Below are 27,540 nucleotides of genomic sequence, written 5' to 3'. Positions count from 1 at the left end.
TATCCTTGTGGCAGGCAAAGTTGCAAGACCTGCCCAATCCACCCACCCAGCATCTCTTACTCCAGTCCTGTCACAGGCTTATCCTACCCTATCAGAGGCCGGGCCACCTGTGAAAGCAGCTATGTCGTTTATCATCTCTGCTGCACAAACTGCGCAATCCTTTACATTGGTATGACTACAAACCAGCTGTGCACAGGATGAATGACCACCACCTAACTGTTGTCAGGAACAAAGTTGACCACCTGATGGCATAACATGCAGCTGATCACAACATGTTCAATTTCAATGGCTGCTTGACAATCTGAGCCATCTGGACTCTAACCTCCACCACCAGCTTCTCCGAACTGGCTGATGAGTGCTATCCATACAACACATCATCTGCTCCCATTATTATCCTAGCCTCAGCCTCAGGTAACCCATTGCCCCCCCCCCCCCCCCTTTCTCCACCCAACAGTTTCTCCTTCCTTCATCCAGTCACCACCTCCCACTTATCATCCTCACGTCCCCTTCAGTAAGTGCCGCTTGCCATTAGCTGCTATAATCATGCCAGCCTACATACCTGCCACCCCTCCCTCCTGCATTCCTAACTGGCAAACTGTCCACTTCCCTCTGAGCCACCTGCAGCTCGTGGTCTAGTGGCTAGTGTTGCTGCCTCTGGATCACGGGGTCCCGACTTTGATTCCCAGCTGGGTTTAGGATTTTCTCTGCCCAGGGACTGGGTGTTTGTGTTGTCCTCATCATTTCATCATCATCATCATCATCATCATCATTCATGACAGTTGCTAGGTTGGATTGAGTTAAAAGTTGGACTGTCTAAAAATTAGGACTTTGTACAGGCACTGATGACCGCGCAGTTGAGTGCCCACCAAACTAATCATCATCATCATCATCTCTCTGAGCCACTAGCAACGCACTCCTAGTCAGTCCCTGCCTCCCACCTCCCTTCCAAATCTCCCTCTATCCTCCACACCCGATACTGCCCCCACCATAACCAACCCACCAGCCAAAAAACAGCATTGACACTGTTGGTCTAGCTGGCACCACGTAGGAGAGCATAGTTGTGTGTGTGTGTGTGTGTGTGTGGTGTGTGTGTGTGTGTGTGTGTGTGTGTGTGTGTTATTTTACTGTAGCTTGTCAAAGGATAACTCCTAAAGCTAACAAGTTTTCTTTCATCTGTGTGTGCCTATTGACAACTCAATGCTTCTGCTTTATGATGAGTGGTCTCCTGTAATCCTATAGTTTTTAGCTTCATTTCTTGTTTTAAATAAACTTAATATTTGTGAAAAACTTGGTATCACTTTTGGTGTTAAGTCTTTGACAGTAATGAGATGATTAGTTGCACAATATAATCTTTGTCACTGCCATATTTACTAGTTTGATGAATACTTCCCATTGTCCATAAATTCTATGAAATTTTTCCACCATATTGGATGTTCCGTGAAGTTTTGGAATTGAATCTCAATGATGTTGACATATTGCTATGATGTTTTGGCTGGCAAGTAATAAGCTATCCTTAGGTGCATTTTGTGACTGGTTTTTAGTGGTATTCACAATATTTATACAAAAAATTGGCATTCTGGCACTTATGTATAGATCTGGACTATGTAGGTGTTCTGTTAGCTCGTGCTACTGGCATGATGCAGGCCGCATGGACCTACACGTATTATTCCATGCTTGTTCCCTGCTGAATGGCATGCCAACAGAGGTAAAGCTTAATGGTTTAGTTAATCAGCATAATTGATGCTAGATGTGACGCAAAGCATATAATGCTGTCTTTGAGAATGGTATGAAGATCTGGTTGTGTTCTATGTTGTATCTGATTGAAAGGCATTAAGCTTCATGAAAAATTTAATGATATCAGTAGCAAATGTGTTAAGAAATTTTATTGGTCATGTGCCTTTTCACATTAAGTGATAAAGAGCGTCCCCTCCTTTAAACTGTAATGTGATTATATTTAGTCACACAACTGAATTAGTTCACAATATCAGTGGGAGCTCTATTGGCTTTATGAAGCTATACACGCCTCTAAGCATTACAACATTGTCACCAGGGGAGACATGAAAGTATGAATATGTGCTAATATAACAATGAAGAAAGTCAATTTTTGGCAGTATAATGTGAGTGGATAGATAAAAATTCTACTTACCAAGTGGCAGCAGGAGAACACATATATAAAAAAAGGTTTTGTGTATGCCAGCTTTCGGAGCGATTGACTGCTTCTTCCGGCAGGAGGATTGAAGGGGAAGGAAAAGGAGTGAACTCTACCCCTTTTCGTAAACCTTTCCAGTCCTTTTCCTTCACCCTTCTCCCTTCCTATTCAAGCCTTCTGCCAGAAGAAGGAGCATTGGCTCCAAAAGCTTGCGTATGTAAAACCATTTTTTATATGTGTGTTCTCCTGAGGCCAATTGGTGAATAGATTTTGCGTCGCTTCAGTTAAATTGAGTATGTGCCAGTCAGTTCAACAGACCTAGTGATTGTGTCTTGAATGGTGTCTGCTGAGCTATGTTAGAAACAGAAAGAGACTATTGAGAATGGTTGCACAAGGTAAATGGGGAGAGTGATGCTGGAAGGTTTCCCTTTCCCCACCCTGCCTAGTAAAGAACTAGCTTTAAACCTGACTGATGAGAATAGCTGTTGCAACTAGTAGAGTGGTTATATGTATCGTGGCAGTTAGACGGCTTTGCTCTGGCATCGAGATTGTGGGTACTTGTGTAACAATCTTCTAGATTCATGAATTCTCAGCTATAATTAAAATGTCTGCATTACAATTGTGTATCATTAACTAAAGTTGTATTTCTTGTACCATTATTTTTAAGGATGTATACTTTTTTGCTTTATTTTACACCCCACTTGTACATTCTTAACATTCCATTTTCTCCAGCCAAATATTGGCATGCATGGTGTTCATGTATGTACCATAAATTATTTGCAGTTTAAACAGCCTACATCATTAACTTTTTTTATTGACTCAAAGTCTGGAAACTTATTAACCTTTTTTGCTTTTACCTAGATAACAGAGGTGTACAGCAGTGGTGGAGATTTCCATTTGGAACTCCCATCTGGAGAACTTGAGGGGCCAAAACATTTATGGGAGATTCCGCCATACCACACAAAAGCTGTCATAAGAATTCGATTTGTAGCAAGAGCAGAGAAAAATCATACAGCATATGTTAGGTTTGTTTCATTTCATCAAGACTTAATTTTGGATATATCTGTCCACATTTTTTACTGTCTTTTCATTTACTTATTGCATTCAAATGAATTGTAGAGAATTAGTAATTTATCATAGCTTCCAAAATTCTGTATCGTAAATTTTTGTCTTGGTATGTAGAAGAGTCCTCCCATTATAGTCAAGTAGTAACATTTGAATAACCTAGCAGTCTTAAATTTACACTTTCTCATACTTTATTATAATAAATGTCATTAACTTCTTAAGGATAAAAGTGAATCAAACTGAGGATGTGTTAGTGGTGCCTCTAGATGTAGAAGTCATGCCACAAGCAGGACTTTATTCCCCTGATGATGTTATTGATTTTGGCATTGGGGGAAGCAAAGACAAACCAAAGAGAATACCTTTATATCTTTTCAATTCTGGAAAGAAGCTGATACGATTGCAAGTAAGTACAAGATGTTTTTATGTAATTGTAGTAATGTAGGTCAGTGTACTTGCAGGCGTAGTTTATTCATTCACTATTTTGAGCCATTATTATTTTTCATCATGCTTATTTTAATTTTAGAATGTGGTAAACAATTTTTTCTACTTTCAGAGTATAGCTACAACAATGCCTTCTAAAGCAGTAAAAATAGAATTTCAACCAATAAAGGTTTTACCTGATACTAAAATGCCAACCAAAGTTGCAGTACTAACATTTGATTGTAAGTATGAAATGATTTTGTTTAAATATTGATTTAGTTGCTGTTTAATTTTGGAGACAAACTCCCCAGCAAAGGTGTGTATACTTCAGTGTAAGGTATCTCCAATTGCAGCATGAAACAAATTCAGAAGAAAGTATACAGAGTTATTCAAAAAGATGTAGCAAGTTTACTTCATGTGCGTTTCATGACAGTATAAATGAGAAATGAACAGTTTACATACTGAAGGAAAGAGGAAGGTCCAGAGTTTTGTTTTGTTAAACTCTAGTTGCATAAACAGCTACTAGGGAGGTGGCAGTTGTGTAAGCAACTGCTAGGGTATTTACACTAATAGGCACTTGTGAGCAAGATGGCGATGATGTAGTAGATTTTTTGCATTCTTGAGTCTGCAAGAAGTGAGTCGGCAGTTACAGTGCAACTGGCCTTCCGTCTCCATTTGGCATTGAACCACCAACTGGGAAAAGCATAAGCCATTGAATTAAGCAATTTCAACAAACTAGATGTGTTTGCAAAGGAAAAAGTCCAGGCCAACCATGTGTATCAGAGGAAGACATCAGATGAGTATAAGCTAGTTTTGTTCATAGTCAACGTAAATTAAACAGTACAGTTAATATGGAACCAGTAATACCTCAGCCAACTACATGGCGACTTTTGAGAAGGCTTTTGCTGTACAAGTCCTACTGCTCCAGCTTGTGTGGGCTCTCCTTGAGAATGACAAAGGACAGCTTATTACATTTTGTAATGATATTCTGGAAATGATGGAGAATGATGCATCTCTATCGTGCTTAATTTTTAGCAATGAAGTGGAAAGGTGAATAATACAGTGTTTGCGTGTGGGGTCTGCAAAATCCCTGAACAACATTGCAGCATAAAGAGAAACTCGGCAAAGCCAAACGTGATCTGTGCCTTATCACAGACAAACAGTTATGGCTTATTCTTTTTTGTGGAAAGTGCTGTAAGTGGAATAATATGCCTGGATGGTTTTTGCCTCAGCTTCATTCACAAGACTTCATTTTCCAAAAGGATGGAGCTATGTCCCACTGGCACCAAGATGTCAGACAATTTTTCAAGCCCTTCTGTGCCAATGGGTAGGTCCCATGGCAGATCATGACCGCTGTCTACACCTTTTGCCACTGAGATCTCTTGATCTCATGTCCTGAGAGGTTTTCTTGCAGGGTTCTGTTACAGGGCTGTTTACATCCCATCTCTATGACAACTCACCGAGCGAGGTGGCGCAGTGGTTAGACACTGGACTCGCATTCGGAAGGACGACGGTTTAATCCCGCGTCCGGCCATCCTGTTTTAGGTTTTCCGTGATTTCCCTAAATCACTCCTGGCAAATGCCGGGATGGTTCCTCTGAAAGGGCACGGCCGACTTCCTTCCCCATCCTTCCCTAATCCGATGAGACCGATGACCACGCTGTCTGGTCTCCTTCGCCAAACCAACCAACCAACCTACGACAATTCAGGCCAACATGCGGAACCGTGTCATTGCTGTGGTGAACTCCATAACACAAGACATGCTTTTCCACATGTGGGACGAGCTTGGCTACCACTTAGATGTTTGCTGATTGGTAAAGGGGAAACAAATTGATCTGTATTAAAAAGAATTGAGGGATTTCTTCCTCTCATTGATATGTAGATTGTTCATGTACAATGTATACTTCATGAAATACACATAATTTAAACTGGGTCCATCTGTTTCAGTAACCCTGTATACAGATTAAATTCCACTTTTTCATAAGAAACACGAAGGATAAGATTAAATTGCTTGTTGTATTTTGTAAGATCATATAAACATTATCTCCTTGTTGCAAAGGAAGATCATTAATATAGGTAATTAGAATGGAGAAATGAATGATTTGAATGTAAATATAGGAAAATTTGTCAGACCCTGTATTCCGAAATAGCAGAACCAGTTGAATAGTTTTAAGGAGAATAGTGATTTCATAAAGCAAGAAAAGGAGCTTAAGTAAAGAGTATGCAATTAAAAATATGAGGAAATCTCAGTAAAAAGTAGAAATAAATTTTTCCCTCTTATGAAATGTACATATAAGCTTAATCCAGTGTTTTGTTAAAGGATGAATTGAATGGGGCAACAAAGTTAACAGTAAAATGCTAGAACTAATTGTGGTGGGTAAACAGTAGACCTGTAAAAATGAAAAATGAAGATTTCTAATCACAAATTTGTGTTTTTTCTTTTTTTTCCTCTCTATTATTATTATTATTATTATTATTATCATCATCATCATCATTGGTGAATTGTCCCCAAAAATGGAAGACGTTAAGCAAATAATTCAATCAATTTTTCTTTGCATTCTTTTTGTTATTATTATTATTATTATTATTATTAATTATTATTACTATTACTATTATTATATATTTCAGCCTTTGGTCATGTAAGTAGCATCATAGCCAATTTTACACTTATTGTCAAGTTGTCATCAGACGATTTAAACATGTTGTGTAGTAACTTGTCAAAGTTGATGATTCATTGTTTAATGTATGAAAACAATCTGATGGTGACTTGCTGGCCACTGTGACCAAGCGGTTCTAGGCACTTCATTCTGGAACCGCGCGACTGCTACGGTCGCAGGTTCGAATCCTGTCTCGGGCATGGATGTGTGTGATGTCCTTAGGTTAGTTAGGTTTTCGTAGTTCTAAGTTCTAGGGGACTGATGACCTCAGATGTTAAGTCCCATAATGCTCAGAGCCGTTTAAACCATTTGATGGTGACTTAGTAATAACTCAGGTGAGTGAGCCTGAAACCGAAATACACAATTAAAATATGACAAGACAGTCACTGTATTTCCCAGAGGCAGGATGCATAGTCTGTGTACAAATATAACACTTGGAAGTTCTTTAATCCTGGGGTGTGGGTGAGAGTGGGGGAAATAAATTTAAAAAATAACCATGGGAAAAGTTCTTTAATTTGTTAATTTTTGAAAATAAAATGTAACTGGGTCTACTCACAAAGTGGCGGCAGGAGAACACAAACATATAAAGCTTAAGGAAATTTGCGAGCTTTCTGAGCCAGTGTCTCCTGCTGCCACTTGGTGACTAGATTCTTTGATCTATCCAGTTACATTATATCTTTAATTTATTAGTGTATATTGTGGCTGTTCAATGCCATAAGTGAAATTCTTCAATACCATAAGTAAAAATTATTATTTGTTACATGTATGCATGAGTGGGCTCACACACACACACACACACACACACACACACAAAAGTTCCGTTATCTATTGCAAGACTTTCAAAATCTGTCAAATTCAACTTTACTGCCCACCATTGCCCCAAAACTGACTCGCACTGGTTAATAATATTTTGTTTCGAAATTCCAGTGTTAGTAATTCCCAGACAGATTCTATTCTCTACGCTTCATAAGAAGAGAGTTATTTTACCTGTTGCCTTACAACTTATTGTGATCTAGACTCCGGTGGTGCAGGTTCATGAGAATACAGAGCCCCACAGATATTTATATTATGCTTGTCCACTTACCTGGTGTGATCACTCCCTGATGGGTGGCTGTATCATACATTCAGTAAAGGAGAGTACTGACTACTAAAGAGTAAATCTTTTTGCTTATTTTGCATATTTCTTGCTTTAACCACCATCCCCCCCCCCCTTTTCCCCAAACCACACACACACACACACACACACACACACACACACACACACACACACACCTCATGCTTAAAACCCACACTAACCATCCGGATTGTTATTTAATTTTTGATTTTTAAGTAAGTATGTGCTTATACCTTTTCAAAACCAGCTAATGTGGTGGTGGGGGCCCTATACTAATATATGGTAAGAATGTTCTTCAGCAATTGATTGCATTCTTGAGTTTCAAATAGTGTAAGGAGGACCACAATTTGCTTTCAGAAAAATGGTTTTCAGATTATCTACCTGCTGCATTTAGCAATATTATGATCAGTGTTATTGTAATCATTGCAAGGAGAGAATACTGTATAACATAGGAATGGCATTTTACTGTTTAATGTGCGTTAATCACTAAAGCCAGTACAGGCAAAACACGTGGACATTTGTGCAATAATGAAGAACAATGGACCCAATTATCGTGTCGAAACTGTCCCAGCACTCATCTGCAGTGACGTGGGTAAACCAGAGAGAAGCTAAATCATGATGGGTCAAATAGGGCTCAGAAACTTGCTGCTCATGAATATAAAACCAGTCCATTGTTTCATCGCTTGATTAACAGCATCATATACACGGGCAGAGATTTGAAACATTTCCCTTGGTAGCACGGTAACTATTCTGTGTAATTGCTTGAGCTTAAAGAATGCATGACCATAAAGACGATTAATATTTGGACATTTTCACATATAACTGGATTTTTTTCAGGAGTTTCGGGTGGCTAACATTGAATTGTGGCAAGAGGTCAGTTCTGTTCAGTACTGGCAATGAAAACTATAAGGGGTGATCAAAAAGTTTTTGTTCAAAGACCGTACAATCCAGAATCAATATGCCAGTTGGGCAAAATCATGATGAGCATTGAGGCACTCATCTCACTGATGCACCAGGGTGAAAGTACCCATTTGGTAAAACACCATGTCCTACTGCATGAAGACGTCTGTAATTGACTATTGCACATCCTTGGCCGACAGGAATCGTCAAAACTTCAAGGCCTTTTTTAAGGAACAGGAGTTGTGATAATTGCATGGGAAGAGATCAAGACTGTAGAGCGGTTGCTCAAGTGTCTCCCACGTGAATTGGCATAACTTCTGCATTACAATTTTTGTGATATGGAGACATGCATTATTGTGAAGCAGCAGCATCCCTTGTTTCACTTTAATTACATACTATAATTTATCCAGCATTGTGCAGTACCGTTCCCCAGAGATGGGGGTATTGGGTTCCTTGTAATCAATAAGCAGTGGCCCCATGCAATCAAAGAACAGGGGGAAGCATCACCTTTCCAGCATATGGCTTGCTCTTGAAAGTCTCAGGACGAGATGAGGACTGATGACACAACTGCGTCGTCACCACTTTTGACTCCGGTTCCCAGTAGTGGCAACATCTTTTGTTGCCTGTAACAGTAGTGTCATGGAACATGTTTTCTTCTACACTGAAACGCAACAGATGCTTAATTCAAATAGCCATCTGGTTTGCTTTATGTTTGGCATTCATTGCTGGGGTATCCAATGGCTGCAGATTTTATGGTAGCCTAACTCCTGCTGGATAACGTGTTGCATGCCAATGAAGCTGATGTCAAGATCCTTTGGTAGTGCATAAATGATTATGTGCTGGTCTGCCCTAATTGTATCCTCAACCGCCTGCCTTCTGTTGTCCATAATGGATGAGGCTGGCCTCCCAGATTGACTGGCATTTTGTGTCAAATTGCGACCAGGACATGGTACATGGCACACCATTCTGCAATGGTTTTGACAGACTGTCTGACAGATGTCTACTTGTTTTTGTCCTTTGGCAGCCAAGAAAATAACAACGGTATGGTGGCCCTGTTTGGATGCATGTGATAATAATATCACCATTTTTCACATTTCCGCATTTGGGCACGCACATCAGAAAGATGTGAATGCCACACTAATCCCTTGCCTATAAGTCGGTGCTTATATATTTGCATCGGAGCCATGGTCTGTTACATATAGGCTGCAGCAACACCCTCAAACGAATACTGCTTATAACCCATTATAGCAATCACTTTAAGATGTTAGTAAGAAATGCAGAAACACTTATCATGAAATCAGCCAGTTTGCTAACACCAAAGTTGTTGAAACTGTGGTGAAAGAAGTGATAATTCCCTTCTTCAGTGCTCAAAGCTGCAATGACAAATATAACAGATAAATACATATTTTAATACCGTTTATGTGCATAATATACATTACTAGTATTATAATATAATTGGTAGATAAAAAATCATTTCGGCAAGTGGTGGCAGGAGAAGACACACATGATTCAAGGAAAGTGTAAGCTCTTGGAGCCAGTGGCTCTGGGGCAAAAGGATTGAAGCAGAAGGAAGGGGGATGAAGGAAAAGGATTTTCAAGGCTTAGGAAATGGGGAGTGTTGAGGAAAAGCTGCCAAGAACCCCTGATCAGGGGCACCTTACTGGACAGGATGAGAAGGAAAGACAGATTGTTGGGGACTGCACTGGATGAGATTTGAAAGCCTGGGAGCTTAAAGGTGGAAGATGAGGTAATAAACAAGACAGAGACAGTACTAGTATTGACAGGCAATTTATGCTGCTATGTTAAGGACTATGAATCTCTTGCGAAAACCATTTGTAGCAGCTCATTACAGATAATACAGTGATATCTTGAGAAATAATACTAAACAGGTCAATAAAATGAGCCTTGCAGACAGGATAGACAAATCTCATGTGAAAACCAAAATAATAACAGGTTTAGTTAAGACAGTCTGGGAAGAAACGGACAAGTTAAATTTTCAGTCTACATAGATCTACATTTAGGTCTATATCCATATTCAACAAAACCACTGTGCAGTGCATGACTCAGGATACATAATTAGAGCTCTGCAGGTCAGAACTGCAACACCCTGTGTTGAACTCACATGATTTTCTTCTTGGTGGCCAAGGAAAACATTTCAGACACACTGCCATGAAGAATTGACAAAAAAAGGCTTCGGGGTGACATAAAGAGTGCAAATGAAACTAACCCTTTCCCTGGGGTGTTGGTACCTACACATTCGTGATCAGAAATGGCAGTTTGCGGTGTGATGAGCAACAGGAAGATGTTTCTGACATGCTTTGACATTGTTGACACCCCAGATATTTCAGTGCTTCTCTAAGTATACTGTGGGGCTGCATCCCCATTGAAAGTGATCGGCCCCTTTGGAGTGTTCATATACAGGTTGAAAACACTAGGGACTGTTCAGAAACATTCAATGAAACTTGGACATGATCCAAAGCAGTAAAGAGTATTTAGGTTTTTTCATCCCTCCCGTTTCCTTCCCTCCTGTGGTACATCATCTCCCACCCCCCTCCCCCCTCCAGTTTGGCAACATTCTTGGTGCTACCCACACAACTTTATTGAGCGCAATACAAATATAACTGTAGGAACCAATGCAGCCTGATGGCTACTCTCCCATCCGAGGGTTAGGAAACCCCTTCGTCACCCTTGTGTGCAGTTTGCTTACCTTCAGATGATAGAGCAGCTGCCAGGCTGAACTGGTGTCAAAGTTTCTGATGGGTACATTTGTAGCATTTTAAAAAAAAGTTGCATCTGTGGCACAAAGGGTGTTGCCAAACTGGTGGTTCTTAGAGAAACACTTTGCCATTTTATTCATTTAAATGTCAGTTTTGCTGTCCCGCATGATCACATTACAAGAGGGCAGAAAACAGATGTTTTGAAAAACCACAAGTACCTTCTACTGCTGTAGATCACATTCAAATTTTGTCAGATAGTTTTGGACCAATCCGTAACCGAAAGCAAGGGTTGAAATGTCAAAGGGCATCAGTAGTGTCAAAGCATCTAAACACCATCTTCCTGCTGCTCCTCACACTGCAAATTGTCATTTTTGACTGTGAAATGTGTGTGATTCAATGCCTCAGGGAAAGGGGTGGTTTTATTGACACCTTAATGCCACTCCCTGAGGCATTTCCATGTAGATTCTGAGTGGTGATGTGTCTGAAATGCTTTTCTGGGCCACCCATAAGAAAACTGTGTGACTTGAATGCTGAGTGTCATGGTTCTGACCTTCATTGTAGAGAAATCAAATGAAGGGTTGAAATGGGGCTAAGAGGGGTTGTGACAACTTCCTCATCATTTGACATGTCCATGATGGTGTTGGGCAGAACTGTGGTGAAATTGGGTGCTGATGTGACATCATTAATTCACTTTACAGCTCACATGAACTTCTGAGCTGTGGCCTTTTTTTCACATGTGCGACACTTTGCTGTTTGAAGTGTCGCTGAGCCTGAGGGTGATGCCACAGGGTGCCCCACTTCTGCTCTATTGCAGAGGGAGGTTTTAGGCACTTTTGAGGGAAATTTAATTTCAAACTTATGTGTCGCATTTGGAGATAATTATGTGGTTTCAAAAAGGTGATCCTTTAATTTTGTTGCACTCTATAGGTAACTGCATTATTTGAATAAAGTGTGAGGCCACTCTAAATATTGCCTATCAGATCCTTAATATATAATATGAACGGTAGGGATTCCAACATGTTTCCATGAGGCGTACTAAAAATTACTTTTACATCTGTCGATGATATTCTGACCGAGGTAACACACTGCCTATTCCATACAAAATAATCCTCAGTCCAGTGGCAAATTGTGTTTGGTATTTTTAGTAATAAGTGTTGGTGTGGTACTGAGTCAATGCTTCAAGAAATTCTGCATCTGCCCAATTACATTGATCCATGAGTTTCAGAATGTGATGTGGGAAAATATTGAGTTGGATTTCAAGTTACCCATGTTTCTAGATTATGTGCTGTTTGGGATGGAGGATGAGATTGTATTCAAGATATCTCTCTTTGGAATATGTTCTCAGATTATACAACAGGTAGATGGGAAAGGTATGGATGGTACTTTCACAGATCATCTCTGCTGACATTCTTATAGATGGGTGAGACTTTTGCGTTCTTTCAGCAACTGGGCAGAGTTTTTTTCAGCAGGATCTGCAGTGTGTTATGGTTGAAGGAGGGGCTAACACAGCCTAAATTCTGTATAGACTCCATCAGAACGTGGAGCATTGTTCTGTTTTAGCAATTTCAACTATTTCTCAACTCCACTGACACTAATATCTATATCATTCATCAATATAGTGATGAGGGAATTAAACTGACTCAGTACTCCTGTATCTTACTTTTTGTAGGAACATTAAGAGTACATAGTTCATCATTTCTGCTTCTGCTTTGCTACCGTCAGCTTCTTTTCCCCTATCATCTATGAGTATCAACACGTGTTGGTACAGATGATATGTGGCAGTGCATCCTCAAATGTCTTTCTGCTACTTTTGTGAGTTCTTCAGAAGTACACCCTGCCCTGAAGTGATGTATAATGTTCCTCAGATGAGAAAATCTGTAGAAAATAAATAATTAAATAGCTGCACTGTACATGTACGTCTACAGTGTGCATAGATTTAGTTAACTGACTTTTAGAAGCAAAGTAAGTTAATCTCATTAGGTATGACTGAAACGACTAAATGAAGACAAATCCTTGCATAAAATATCTGTTGTATATTATCACTCTGAGTAAGTAGACAAATTTTGCTATCAAATCTATCATAGCACACAGTTCAAGAAATGAAAGTACGAAATTAAGCACTATTCGCTTCAATCTTATCACGCTTACAGCACACTCTTTCTATCTAGTAGTCGGCTTAAGATTTTAACTCACAATCTGTTATTGAAAGAATCGCACTTCTTATCAGTTAAAAAATACTTTGAATGTTTGCTTAAATACCATGCAGTTCATCTTGCTTAGGATTCTGAAAGTTCGTGGTCATGACAGTGCAGTACACCACTTGGAATTAAAATTCGTATAACCTGGTACTCTCTCTCTTTTTACCAGTCCCAGTTCTGAAATTAGTTTACACCAAAATACAAACTAATGCATTCCAGAAAGCAAATTAACACATTTTTTACTCATCCGAAGGACTGAAGTAAATATTATATTTCTAAATTGCTGAAAACTGGGTACTTTACAATTGCCATATTTCTGCGTGTATGTGACTCACGCCAAGATTGCACAGTCTGATTAGTTATTAACAATTTCAGCAATTCATACTTCACATACATGCTGTTTTCACTCCCTCATTCACTAGGACAACACAATAAGTGAAAATAATGTCATCCAGTAGATATTAGCTGTCTGAAACTGAAACTATTACGTAGATCTTAGCTTTTTAATCAAAATGCTGTTTATTTAAATATTTAATGGTCGAGTTAAAAGTTTTACACTGACTTTCACAAGAGCACATTAGCATGCCAGGAAGTTATTTGTCATGGAAAGTCATAAAATCCACATTTTAGGTAATTTTGCATATCTGAAAGCTGCTTTAGATAACTGAAATTATACTGTTGTTAACTATTGTCATTAAGAAAGGCTGTACAAAGTGTCATGACAATTTAATGACAATTGAATTACCAGAAATTTCTTTAATAAATCATAGTGTATGTGTAATATTTGACCTTGTGCCTAGCTTGAATAGATGAGCTGACCAATTCACGTCATATGCTTCTCTCAGCATATGAAAACATTCTCTAGGGCCATGAGTCTTTGCAGATGGCTGGAAAGCTTCTGTCTGTTTCTCAAATAGGGACGTATATTGCTATACCTCAGATAGCGTGTACATGCCACCAGAACTTCTTCAGGTTTTGTGAGAGACCTTTTCATAACAATTAATAAGATTCTGCTACCCTAGTCATTGAAGGTGTCACACATTTCTCTTTTGGCAGCTGAACACATTTCATTTGTTGTTGCTGTTGTTGTTTTAGTTGTTACTGTTCTTGTCTTTAGGCTGAAGACTAGTTTGATGCAGCTCTCCACGCTAGTGTATCCTGTGCAAGTCTTTTCACCTCTGTGTAACTACTGCAACCTACATCCATTGGGACCTGTGTACTGCATTTGAACCTTGATCTTCCTGTACAATTTTTACCCAACACACTCTCTCTGTTATCAAATTGACAGTTCCTTGATGCTTCAGAATCCCTCCTTTTAGTCTTTTGTGGCATAAATTTTTCTTTTTTCCCCCAATTCCATGCAGTAACTCTTTGTTAGTTACTCAATCTACCCAATTACCTCCAGCATCATTCTGTAGCACCACATTTCAAAAGCTTCTATTTTCTCCTTGTCTGAGCTGTTTCTCATCCACGTTTCACTGCAGCACAAGGTTCCACTCCAGACGGATACCTTCAGAAAAGACTTCAGAACATTTTCATTTATATTCAGTGTCAAAAGATTTCTCTTTTTAAGAATGCTTTTCTTGCTACTAACAGTTTGCATAGGTTTGCATTTCTTTAGCCTACTTTCTATGCTAAGTTGTAGGGTCAATGTAGTCTTGTGTGCTCGTACATTTCTCTGACACGCTTACCTGTTTGTTCCTGAGACTGATCTCTTTGTTTTTTCATTCTTCAGTAAATAATGCATTTTGCAACCATGATGTATTAAATTGATGGTTTGGTGATGTTCTCACCTGTCAGCACCTGGCTTTTTTGGAATTGCAATTGCTACGTATTTCTTCAAATCTGAGGATATTTTGTCTGTCTCATTTTCTTGCACACCAGGTAGAATAATTTTGCCATGACTGGCTCTCCTACGTATCTCAATAATTCTGAGGGAATGTTACCTACTCCAGGGGGCCTTGTTTCGATTTAGATCTTTCAGTGTGTGTGTTCTGAAAGAACAACTACGGTCACGTGATATCAAGTCAGTGTTCTCCAAGAGCAGGAAAAGTAAAAATGTTCGATGTTCACATGATGAGCCACTGACTGCATTTCTTCCCTTTTCTGACGCTACCTCCGGCAAAATAGAGAGAGTCTTGAGAAGACAAAAGTATCAGATGTATTTTCCAACCTCTTAAGAAGATACAGCAGATACTATGCCCTGTTAAGCACAGTCTTGGCCTTAGGATTCCTGGGATTTACAGTATCCCATGTGAGTGCGGAAGCAATTACATAGGTCAGTCCATCCACACTGTTTTTGACCATTATGCAGAACATCAATGGCATATTAAAAATCGAGAACTACAGAAAACTGCAGTTGCAGAGCACCGCCTCAAAAAACAAACATAAAATACTGTTTGAAGCTGCAAAAGTTTTGTCCCAGGCTTGTACATACTGGGACTCTATAATTAAAGAGGCTGTAGAAATAACAATTGGTGAGAAAACCTTCAACCATGATGGCAGATATAATCTTATCAATGCATGGAATCAAGCTCTTGCTGCAGAGAAGAACCAGAGATATTCGTTGCAATGTTTATGCTACAGCAGGAGTGGTGGCACCACCAGTGCAGGCGTTGATAACATCCGTGATAGCATGATGTAACTACTAACCAATCAGAAGCCATCTTTGGGCTATATTCGGTCATCACAGCAGCATTTTTGACAGTCATTTGCTCCCAATGGAGATGATGATGCTAATTGTCAAAAGCTGAAGGTTTTAACTTGAAGTGATGTGGCAAGAAGTCTGAGAATGTTGTGCAGCAATGTGATGACTGTAAATAAGCTTTGTAAAATGGTTTTTCTATTTCATGATGCATGGCTACAACAACCTAATGATTATTATATGGACGTCAGTGTACTGAACATTTACATGTTTTGTGACAACTTAGTTATTACTTTATAAGTGGAAATATGTTTAAGATTTTTTGACGTATCCCACATTGATTATGACCACTGCACTTGGGATCTGTGGAAGATGCATTAGCACATCTGTTTTCCTTTTAAAATGTTTATTACGTAATTTTGTTTTCTGACTTCATGGAGGATCTCCTCACTATGGACCTCTTGTAGTGAAAAGTACACCTAATCAAATCTACTCCAGTCCTATTACATGCATCTCGTGCCCTATCAAAGGCAGGGCTACTTGTGGTAGCAGTCATGTGGTCTAACAAACTGCTGCAACCACTGTGCTGTATTGTATGTGGTTATGACAACTAACAGGCTGCCTGTATGCATGATTGGCCACTGATGAACTATGGCCACAACACAGCTGGCCCACCGAATTGGTGAGCTACTATCACATACGATGTGCTTCACTTCAATGACTGCTTCATAGCTGAGGTCGTCTGGATTCTTCCCACCAACACCAGTTTTTCTGAACTGCGCAGATGGGAGCTCACCTGCTGGTATGTCAATATTTCCTTCATTCCTGTAATCCCCCTGAGCTCAACATTTGCTAGTCCCAGTCTTTCATCTGCTTAGTTCTTTCCCTGTTTCCACTCTAGTCCTACCTATGCCTGGCTTATACACTACTGGCCATTAAAATTGCTACACCACGAAGATGATGTGCTACAGACGCGAAATTTAACCGACAGGAAGAAGATTCTGTGACATGCAAATGATTTGCTTTTCAGAGCATTCACACAAGGTTGGCGCTGGTGGCGACACCTACAACCAGCTGACATGAAGAAAGTTTGCAGCCGATTTCTCATACACAAACAGCAGTTGACCGGCGTTGCCTGGTGAAACGTTGTTGTGATGCCTCGTGTAAGGAGGAGAAATGCGTACCATCACGTTTCCGACTTTGATAGAGGTCGGATTGTGGCCTATCACGATTGCGATTTATCGTATCGTGACATTGCTGCTTGCGTTGGTTGAGATCCAATGACTGTTAGCAGAATATGGAATCTGTGGGTGCAGAATGCCGTGCTGGATCCCAACGGCCTCGTACCACTAGCAGCCGAGATGACAGGCATCTTATCCACATGGCTGTAACGGATCGTGCAGCCACGTCTCGATCCCTGAGTCAACAGATGGGGATGTTTGCAATACAACAACCATCTGCACGTACAGTTGGACGACGTTTGCAGTAGCATGGACTATCAGCTCGGACACCATGGCTGCAGTTACCCTTGACACTGCATCACAGACAGGAGCGCCTGCGATGGTGTACTTAATGACGAACCTGGGTGCACTAATGGCAAAACGTCATTTTTCCGGATGAATCCAGGTTCTGCTTACAGCATCATGCTGGTTGCATCCGTGTTTGGTGACATCGCGGTGAACACTTATTGGAAGCGTGTATTCGTCATTGCCACACTGGCGTATCACCTGACGTGATGGTATGGGGTGCCATTGGTTACACGTCTCGGTCATCTCTTGTTCGCATTGACAGCACTTTGAACAGTGGACGTTACATTTCAGATGTGTTACGACCCATGGCTCTACGCTTCATTCGATCCCTGCGAAACCCTACATTTCAGCAGGATAATGTGCGACCGCATGTTGCTGGTCCTGTATGGGCCTTTCTGGATACAGAAAATGTTCGACTGCTGCCCTGGCCAGCACATTTTCCAGACCTCTCACCAATAGAAAACGTCTGGTCAGCGGTGGCCGAGCAACTGGCTCGTCACAATACGCCAGTCCCTACTCTTGATGAACTGTGGTATCATGTTGAAGCTGCATGGGCAGCTGTACCTGTACAGGCCATCCAAGCTCTGTTTGACTCAATGCCCAGGCGTATCAAGGTTGTTATTACGGCCAGAGGTGGTTGTTCTGTGTACGGATTTCTCAGGATCTACGCACCCAAATTGTTCGAAAATGTAATCACATGTCAATTCTAGTATAATATGTTTGTCCAATGAATACCCGTTTATCATGTGCATTTCTTCTTGGTGTAGCAATTTTAATGGCCGGTAGTGTAATTTGGCAGTGCGCCTTCTATTGCCCTTTCCCTTTGCCCCCCTCCCCCCGGTCCAACTTCACCCTCCCCAGCCCTAAGCACTGCCTCTTGATGCTGCATCTAACAGCCTACTACCCTCTATCCTGTTTTCACTACGTCCTTGTGCACTACCACAGGCAGCACTAGCTTCCGCTCCCACCCCTACCCTGCTATCCTCCCACACTCTACTCACACCTCTCCTGTACCCCATCTACAGACCCTAGCAGAGATCGCTGCCCAATGTATGTACTGTCACATTGGACCTTAGCATAAGGAGATGACAGTGGCCATATTTGTGAGGTATGCATGCGTGATAACTAATAACACCTGGCAGTCTGTGGTGAGTAGCAATCTATCCATCTAATAGCATTGAGATATTGAATTTAATTGATGGAGGGAGACAATATACAAATGCAGCAAATGATGCAGGCAAAAGAATATACAGGCATGTACACAATGAGGCCGACAGAGTATGGTAAAGTCTAAGCAGCTATGGCTAGAGGAAAAATGCAAGACCATAGAAGCATGCATGACTAGTGGAGAGACAGATACTACCAACCGGAAAATTATCGAGAGCTTTAGAGAAAAGAGAAGTCGCTGTATGAGCATCAAGAACTCAGATATTAAGCCAGTATGAAAAAAAAAAGGAAAGTTAGTGTGATGGCAATATTACAGAAAGGAAATAAGAAGCAAATGAAGATGACATGGAGATACGATGCTCTGAGAACCATTTTAAAGATTAATTTTGGAATAGAAGTGGTCCTCATCAGGAACGGTTTTTGCTCTGTGTACTAATGTATTTAAAGTTTGTGTTTTCTTGTCTGGATGTTGAAAATTCTGGACGCCAAGATATAAATCACTGTGCATCAGCTTGTGGTATACTGAGTGGCCGAGGTGTCCATCTGACTTTTGTTGTACTAGAACATCTAAAAAGAGCAGCTTTCCCTCTTTCAATGTCTTGACTGTGAACTGGATGTTTGAGTGGATGCTATTCATATGTTCCTGGAAGCGCTCAAGAGTTTCTATCCCATGTGGCCAGACCATAAACGTGTATCGTCAACATGATGATAAAATGGGGATGGATAAAGGGGAGCCAATTTAATGCACAGTTCTCAAAATGTTCCATAAAAAAGTTAGCCATTTCTGGGGACAGCAGAGAACCCATAGCCATTCAGTCTGTCAGTTCACAAAAGTTACCACTGTACAAGTAGCAGGTGGTGGTCATAGCATGTTGGAACAACTTTATTGTTTCAGGAGGAAAATGCTCTGCCAACAGTTTCGATGTCTCCTCCACGAGAATCTTTGTAAATAGAAAGACTACATCCAGGCTGACTGAAATGTTGTTTTGGCCAACTAGATCTCATCGTGATACCTGACAGCAGTTCAACCTAGCTGATTCACCCATGCAATTTCACGAAGAGGTGTTCTTGTGATCAACATAATCCCTGCCCACAACATTAGCGATTCTCCTCAATGTTGTTCTCTTTCCATAATGTTTGGGTCCCAAAATCATGTTCCACGCTCACTCCAGAAGCGCTTGCTTCGAGAACCACACTCCAGACCAAATCAGGACTCATCTGTGAAAAGGACATTGGCCCACAATTCGACTGCCCAGGTGGCGTGTTGTCAACTCCACTCTAGATGTTCCCTTCTGTGAAGATGCATCAGAGGTACACTAACAGCAGGTCTGCAACAATAAAGGCCACTGTGCTGAAGCCTTCTGGACAACATTTGTCTCGATACAACACATCCAGTGGCTGATACAAGGTCAAATGCCAATTGCTGTGCAGTACTAAGGTGGTACCATCATGCCATTATAGCCAAATAATAGTCCTCTCTTTCTGTTATCACATGTGGTAGGCACTGCCCTGGTCTTTTGGGTACTGTTTTGATCTCTTATAAATTGTTGCAAAATCCAAGAAACAACTGAATGATTCATATTACCCCATTGGGCCTCATCAGTTTGTGACTGTCCTCCTTCCATTCTTGTTATGGCCCTCCACTGCAGAGTGTCTGGCAGGTGTCTTCTTTGTACCATACTGCAACATCTGTGACTGTATACACAGAGATTATGGATGTGGGACTAACTAGCAAATACTACACTGTTCTATAGGTGCCCTGACATCATCATTGACGTGGTTGTCTGTTGACCGGAACGCCATTTTGTGTACAGAAGACAATTGTATGGACATCAGTTGATTGTATGATTATATGGCAAATTAGACACAAGACAGGGCAATAGCGGTTCGTTGCTTTAATTTTGGACACCAGTGTATTTCACTAAGCTGATGACTCCAATAGTTGGCCACTGTGAACACCACATCAAAGACTCAGATGTTCATTGAGAAAATTAAACGAATTTGAGTTGGCCCAAACAATATTGTAGTCAGCCTAGGTGTAGTTTCACTATTTACAAAGGTTCCTGTGGGGGACATACTTAAACTGTTGGCAGAGCATTTGCCTCCTGAAATGATAAAGTTGTTTCGACATTTTATGGTGACCACCTACTTCTTGTATGACGAACGAAATGGCTCTGGGTTCTCCGTTGTTTCCAGCAATGGCTAACTTTCTATGGAACATTTTGAGGACCATGCATTAAATTGACTCCCCTTCATCCATCTCCATTTCATCGTTATGTTGACCATACATTTATGGTCTGGCTACACGGGATAGAAGCTCCTGGGCATTTTGAGAAACATATGAACAACAAGCACCCAAACATCCAGTTCACTGTCGAGGCAGTGAAAGATGGAAGGCTGCCATTTTGAGATGTACTAGTGCATTGAAAGTTGGATGGATGCCTCGACCACTCAGTGTGCTGCAAGCCGACACACATTGATTTATGTCTTGGTACCCAAAGTTTTTACCATCCAGTCCACAAGAGACATTTGACACCTTCTCATACACCACAGCATCATCAGCAAATCAGAGCAGATTGCTACTCATCCTGTCTGTCAGACATTTAGATATATAGCCATCTTGTCGCACTTCCCAGAGGCTCTCCTAATAATACCCTTGTCTCTGATGAATACTTGCTGTCGAGAACAGCACACTTGGTTCTATTACTTAAGAAATCTTTAAGCCACTCACTTATTTGGGAACTTATTCCGTATGCTTATACCTCTGTTGACAGTCTGCAGTGGAGCACTTTGTCGGATACTTTTCATAAATTTAGAAATTTGGAGTCTGCCTGTTGCCCTCCACCCATATTTTGCAGTATGTCATGTGAGAAAGGGCAAGCTGAGTTTCTCATGAAGGATGCTTTCTGAAACCATGCTGATTCGTGGACACAAGCTCCTCGATCTCAAGGAAATGTTTTTTATTTAAACTGAGAATATGTTCAAGAATTCTGCAGCAAACCAGTGTTAAGGACTTTGGCCTGTAATTTTGTTGGTCTGTTCTTCTACCCTTCTGATATACCTGGGCAAGAGATTTACAATAAATGCAAGCTAAGTAATGGGCCAGTGTCATAGAGTAGAAAAGACAAAGGCAGTTTACAACTAATGTTATAGTAAGAATTAAATTTTGTGTGGTAATCCTAAACATTTGATGACACCCAAGGTTTTGTACAATCTGTGAAAGATCATGGAGAAAATAAACTGAACATCTTACTTTTCTTTGAATGTAAACGTTTAGATCTAGAATTTCTAATTGAATTTATGTGACCACGTGGTCACATTTGAACGCAAAGGAAAATCCAGAAATTGAGTTAGGTAACTAAATAAATGTAGGAAATGCTTGGATTCTGCACTGAGCTGAATTTACTGACACCTTTCACACTACTGTGCCACCTGTGAACACTGTAGCAAAATCGTCAGTAATCTTAGTTTATTTGAGGACAACTTATTGTCTGTCATCACTAGGAATCTGAAAATGAGCCTTAGCATTCTAACACTGGCTTTAAAAGGAAGTAGTGATGGGAGACCTTTTTTTTTACAGGAACATTTGCTCTTTCCAAAATGGTTTTTGCTCATTTTTTCTTCTTGGTGTATTTAAGCTTCCAACAAATGATTGTTTCTGTTAAGCACTCTCAACAGAGTGCTTATCTGATTTAAGGTGTTTATTGACATTATTTTTGTGTGATTTTAGGTTTTGTCCGACTTATGGAAATGTTGAATATTTCTCAGGTATCCAGCCAGGTGGCGTCATTCAATAGGCATGATATTTCAGCAAGCCGACTTCTTGCCATCTTCAGGCATTCCTGGAGTCTGCACCCAGACTGCGCTCAGAGACAGCCAGACAGAGGCTGTGGGAGAGGGGGTGAAGACGATATAAAGTCGGCATCCATCAGAGATCAATCAGTCTCTGGGAGTGCCTGAAGATGACAAGAAGTTGGCTTGCCAAAATATCACACTCATTGGAAGACACTACCTGACTGAATATCCGAGAAATATTCAAGACATTATCTCTCTTTTACCTACCAATTCTATAATTACAGATTATGCAGAATAATGATTTTCACCTTTTGCTAGCATTAACATCCATGCATCTCATACTTGACAACACAACAGATGGAACCGACAAAGTACTTCTTGTGAAAGTAGAACCAAAAATAACTCTATTTGCACATTAGGGTAAAACTGTTGACATGGTCGAAATACTTTGACTTGTTTTGTTTTTTTTGGACACTATACTACAGAACGTGAACACTAAAGTCAGCAGCAACTGTAAACAAACTAGAATTAAGACCACAGGAGGAGAGAGGAGCAGTGTGGGGAAACAAGATCTGCATCCTTCTTGCACGGCAGTCAGCCTACACCTGTGTTCTGTATTTATGTGAAAGCAGAGGTGACATATGGTCATGAGGATCACCAATGCTTTCTGGCTTTTAATTGAACATCATGATGGACTAGAATTAGTATCTTTATTAACTTCAAAATAAGAAAACAATGAGCCACACAAAGCATTTGATAATAGCTACTGCACAATTGCTTCTCGAGGTTGTAAACAAGGTAGTTAAGACCCCTCGCCTCTATTAGTATTTGATGCTAGCACAGTTCATAACACACTCCACCTAAAACAATCATTTTCAAATGTCTGCATTATACCAACTTTTGAACTTTAGCTAACAGACAAACGTGTACGTTTCTTTGTTCTAAGATGCTGTGTCCACAGGTGAGTCTTACATTATAGTATGCGACGTGTATCTTGTAGGGAGGGACTGTTCAGCCATCAACAATTGATGTTGCACTAGAGCATTGAGCATGGTGATACTTCATTGCATTCATGCCCATTGCTTTGCAAACACGTACTTACAAAACATTGCTTCCAAATTGGGCTTCACCAGATGGTGTGCAATACCAATAACTGAAAATTAGTTACATTCTCCATTTTGTATTCCAAAAATACAGCTATTTCAGACTATTTCTGATAAAATAGTTCATATGGATGCAACTCACAATGAAATAGCATTTATCAGGTGATTTCCCATTTTGAGGCAGAATTTGCTTTGTGAGTTGGCTTTTCATATGAAATACTTTGAGGAGGGAGGAGGAGAATTACAATTTTACAGGCTTACCCAATTTCTTCCAACACTATAGCCTTTTTAGTGGAAAATACACTTTCTTATTTTGATTGGCTGTACTGAGTTATTTATTAAACATTGTAATTAATACGCAAGAAAATAAATTAACTTCTGTCTAAACATAATAAAACTTAGTTTTTGTGTAATATGTATCTTTTCCACAAGTGTTTTCTAACATTTGTTTCTTTCGTGCGTAATACTGTATTGGAATTTTGTTTCTAGTTAACACTCGGGTAAAATCAAACAAGGAAACTTCAGACTGAAAATCTGTTTGGAATCTCGGTGATGGCAGTCGTGTGCAAGGTGTGTGCTTGCTTGTGTGAGTGAGTGAGTGTGTGTGTGTGTTTTCTTTGCTGAAGAAGGCTTTGGTGGAATACTATAATGTGTAACAGTCTTTTCGTTGTGGCTGCCTGCAGCTCAACAGGTTGATACTAAAGTAATAATAATACATCCAATTCCACATGTGAGAGATAAAATTTAAACTTTTACAGCTGTAACACCTCCTGTGTGTGTGTGTGTGTGTGTGTGTGTGTGTGTGTGTGTTTTTCCTGTTTGTATGTCTGAAGTTTTTGAATCTCTCTCTCTCTCTCTCTCTCTCTCTCTCTCTCTGTCTCTTCCTTTTTTTTCCCCTCCCCTCTTCCATATTCTGTATTATTGTCATTGAAGTTACATGTGGTCTGTTGCATTTACAGGGAAAGCTGCATTTGAAGGCAAAGATTACAATGGAAAAATAATTATTAGAAGTAAACAGAATCAACATCAGCTCATAATACCCTACATGTCACAAGTTCTTGAAGGGGGTTTGGACTTCAATTCATCTGTTACACAATACTGCTCTGACATAGGTGGAAACAGCAGTGCTCGAAATTTTACTGTAAAAAACACATTCAAGATACCTATAGCTTTAATTAATGTTACCCTTCATAAGGAAGCAAGAGCTTACTTTATGGTAAGCAAAATTGTGCTATCATAGTATGCTTGAGATATTTGATTAACAGTAAGTGTTATTTTCTTTAATTTTTTTTAAACGTAATTCCTTATTTTTACTCTCTCTCTCTCTCTCTCTCTCTCTCTCTCTCTCTCTCTCTCTCTCTCTAATGCACCATTGTTGATTTGCAACTGACAGAGGTTTAAGATAGTGATAAAAGCTTTGTGCATTGGTTTTCATCTTATTCTTCTTCTCATTCAGATCCTACACCAAAGGAAACATTTTTTATTTTGTTCAGTAGTTTTTTGAAGTTATGTGTATCTTAGAAGTTTACAAAATGGGAAAAATATGGTGATTGAAAGCGGAAAAATATGGTGAGGAGATTGAAAGCTATGTTAGATGTGCAGACCAAAAATAATTATTGGAGAGTTTGAATGAAGGGGAGGGAATAGAAAGGAAGAAGTATAGTTAAAAAATTTTCCAGAGGGCTGCATTTATCTATTTACTTACCTTATGAAAATGAATTTGCCTGTGCTTACGCTCGTGCACTCGCACACTTGTGCGTGTGCTCGTGCACACACTTGTGTTAGCATACACGCATGCTTTTGTGTGCGTGATGAAGTAATAGCAACACTAGGGCAAAGATCTAATGGCACTAAATTTGTTTTAAAATCTAAAAATAAGTTCACAAGAGATGATTGATAGAAGGGACAAATCAAAGCTTACAATTGGGATAGATTTTAGCCAATTAAAGAAAGAATAGAAATGAAACGGAGTGAAAAATTGAGGCCCAATGTAAGGCTGTATTTTGTTTGAGTTTGTTTGTATTGTCATTGATTTGCCATGAGTCCTTTCTTTGTTTCCCTCTGTGGTAGTTTCAGCACACCACATGTGGCATCATAATATCATATGTACATTCATTTTTATACTTTATATCGTTTTATTAATGTAGACTGTTCACAAATTGTTAAGATTGTATTTTATCAGGAATTTGTATTAGAATAAAAGCCCCAATCCTTCGACATACACCACCACTCATGGCCACTGGCTTAGCTTTGTAGTCATTGCAGGTATGTTTTAGCTTCATTGTATGTTTTGACATGTACCGGTGTTCATGTGTGGACACTACATTGTATACTGCCATGTTTATATGTTTTGTGGCCCGTATCTTACGTGCACATCTGGTTGTAATGCGCAACTTATGTAAGTGGTCTGTTCTCTGCCTTTGATCAGGTTTGGAATTTTGTTAAGCATTCATTGGTTTGTATCATAACAACCAGTGCATTTTATTCTTGAGGAAGATTTAATAAAGGATGAGCCATCTGAAACTGGTCATCATTAAGTAAATAAAATTTCCTATGCAACTTAAAACGGTTCCTCTAACAGTTATTGTAAAATTAGGGATAGTAGACTTCACTTGCTGTTTGTACAGATTGTTCATGATCTTACAGGCAGAGACATGTAACTCACTGGTATTGAGTATTTCATATTCTTTCTTCATCTTTTAGTTTCATTTTTCTGCTTTGCTTTTAATATTTTTATCTCCAAGGATAGGAACACTGAAATAGTGATGTAATTTTGCTCTTTACAGGTACAGAATTTCACACCAACTGTGATAATTCCAGATAAGACAACTGTGCTTTTTCAGTTGTCCTTGAAGCAACACATTGTACCACCAGATTTGAAGCTGGAAACTTATTTATATTTACACACAAATGTTTCAGTAGTAACAGTGCCATTACTTTATTATAATGGGAAGCTAGAAAAGGTAATAACTCATGCATTTCTTATGTTTCATATGTTTGTTGTGAATATATGTGTAAACTATTGGTTTAATTTTCTAGTGTCTATTAATTTTCCAGTTATTTCAATTGTGTGCTAAAAGTCAGATATCTCCATTGTTTGCTACTAACTACCACCAAACAGTACCTCCAAGTCGCTTGCTTCATTTCTCGTACAGCGCAGATCACAGTCCCATGTACCTCACTGTTCGATTTTCCAGAAAATTTGTTTTTTCTTATACACATTGGAACCAAAATTATCTAAGAACAAATTATCCACATTTTCAACAGTATGAAAAGAATGTACATAGTGTAAATGATAATCGTTTACAACTTACCACAGTGATGTAGAGGAAGTTGAGATGAACAATTTGATACAGGTCATTTGTGATCCTCAAGTTGAGAAACTATCACAAATTGCCCCACAAAAACCACCTAACCTTCAGTGCTTGCACAGTACACAAGATTTTCAGTATTCTCCCACTCCCTGTGTACAAAGTATTAGTGCATAGAAAAAAAGAGACCTCTTTTGTAGGAACTTTAACATAGTTTTTCATTTTATACTTGGATAAGTATTCATTAAAGGCCATTGTTTTCGGGTTATTCAAGAGAAATGTACAAATGTGACTTTCAAACGCACCCCCACTCCTACATTCAATCCCCACTGGTTAGGATTTTTAATATTTTGTTCATGGCACTTCCTCATATCATTGTACAAAAATTTATGGCTACATGAATTGTTTATCATATTTGACCTTTTTTGATCTTTATTGTCTGGTTATATTATTATTATTATTATTATTATTGTTATTTATTATTATTATTAATCCATTATGTGCCAGCTTAGTTGTGAACTTACAAATTATAAAAATCACATTTGTATAAATTTTAAAATTAACTTTGAAATCTTTTTGTTTGTCTGGTCTTCGTACTACAAAACTGCTGTGTTTGCGGGGGTTGAGTTAAGAGCAAATTGTAAGCATAATTAGTTTTTGCATAATGTTTCCAATATACTCATGGAAAAGTTAAAATTAATAATGTTTAACAGAACAACCAACTAAGCTGGTGGCATAATAGCCTAGTCAGTAAAGACCAAAAATGGTAAAA

At 39.4% G+C, this 27,540-nt stretch overlaps 1 protein-coding gene across 3 annotated transcripts in view; it reads left to right on the top strand.

Annotated features, from left to right (window-relative positions):
- LOC124621849 (transmembrane protein 131) overlaps nt 1-27,540 on the top strand; it is a 386,383-nt gene that overhangs the window by 127,964 nt on the left and 230,879 nt on the right. For all 3 annotated transcript variants that reach the window (XM_047147293.1, XM_047147295.1, XM_047147292.1), the window contains exons 8-12: nt 3,011-3,174; nt 3,437-3,617; nt 3,768-3,876; nt 24,417-24,673; nt 26,244-26,420. In XM_047147293.1, coding sequence (XP_047003249.1) covers nt 3,011-3,174; nt 3,437-3,617; nt 3,768-3,876; nt 24,417-24,673; nt 26,244-26,420 — 888 coding nt within the window. The remainder of the gene's footprint in view (nt 1-3,010; nt 3,175-3,436; nt 3,618-3,767; nt 3,877-24,416; nt 24,674-26,243; nt 26,421-27,540) is intronic.

This window comes from Schistocerca americana, chromosome 7 (assembly GCF_021461395.2).
Source record: "Schistocerca americana isolate TAMUIC-IGC-003095 chromosome 7, iqSchAmer2.1, whole genome shotgun sequence".
NCBI classification, from domain to species: Eukaryota; Metazoa; Arthropoda; class Insecta; order Orthoptera; family Acrididae; genus Schistocerca; species Schistocerca americana.
Note: the sequence above shows the minus strand (reverse complement) of the source record. Positions and strands in the feature narration are given on the sequence as shown.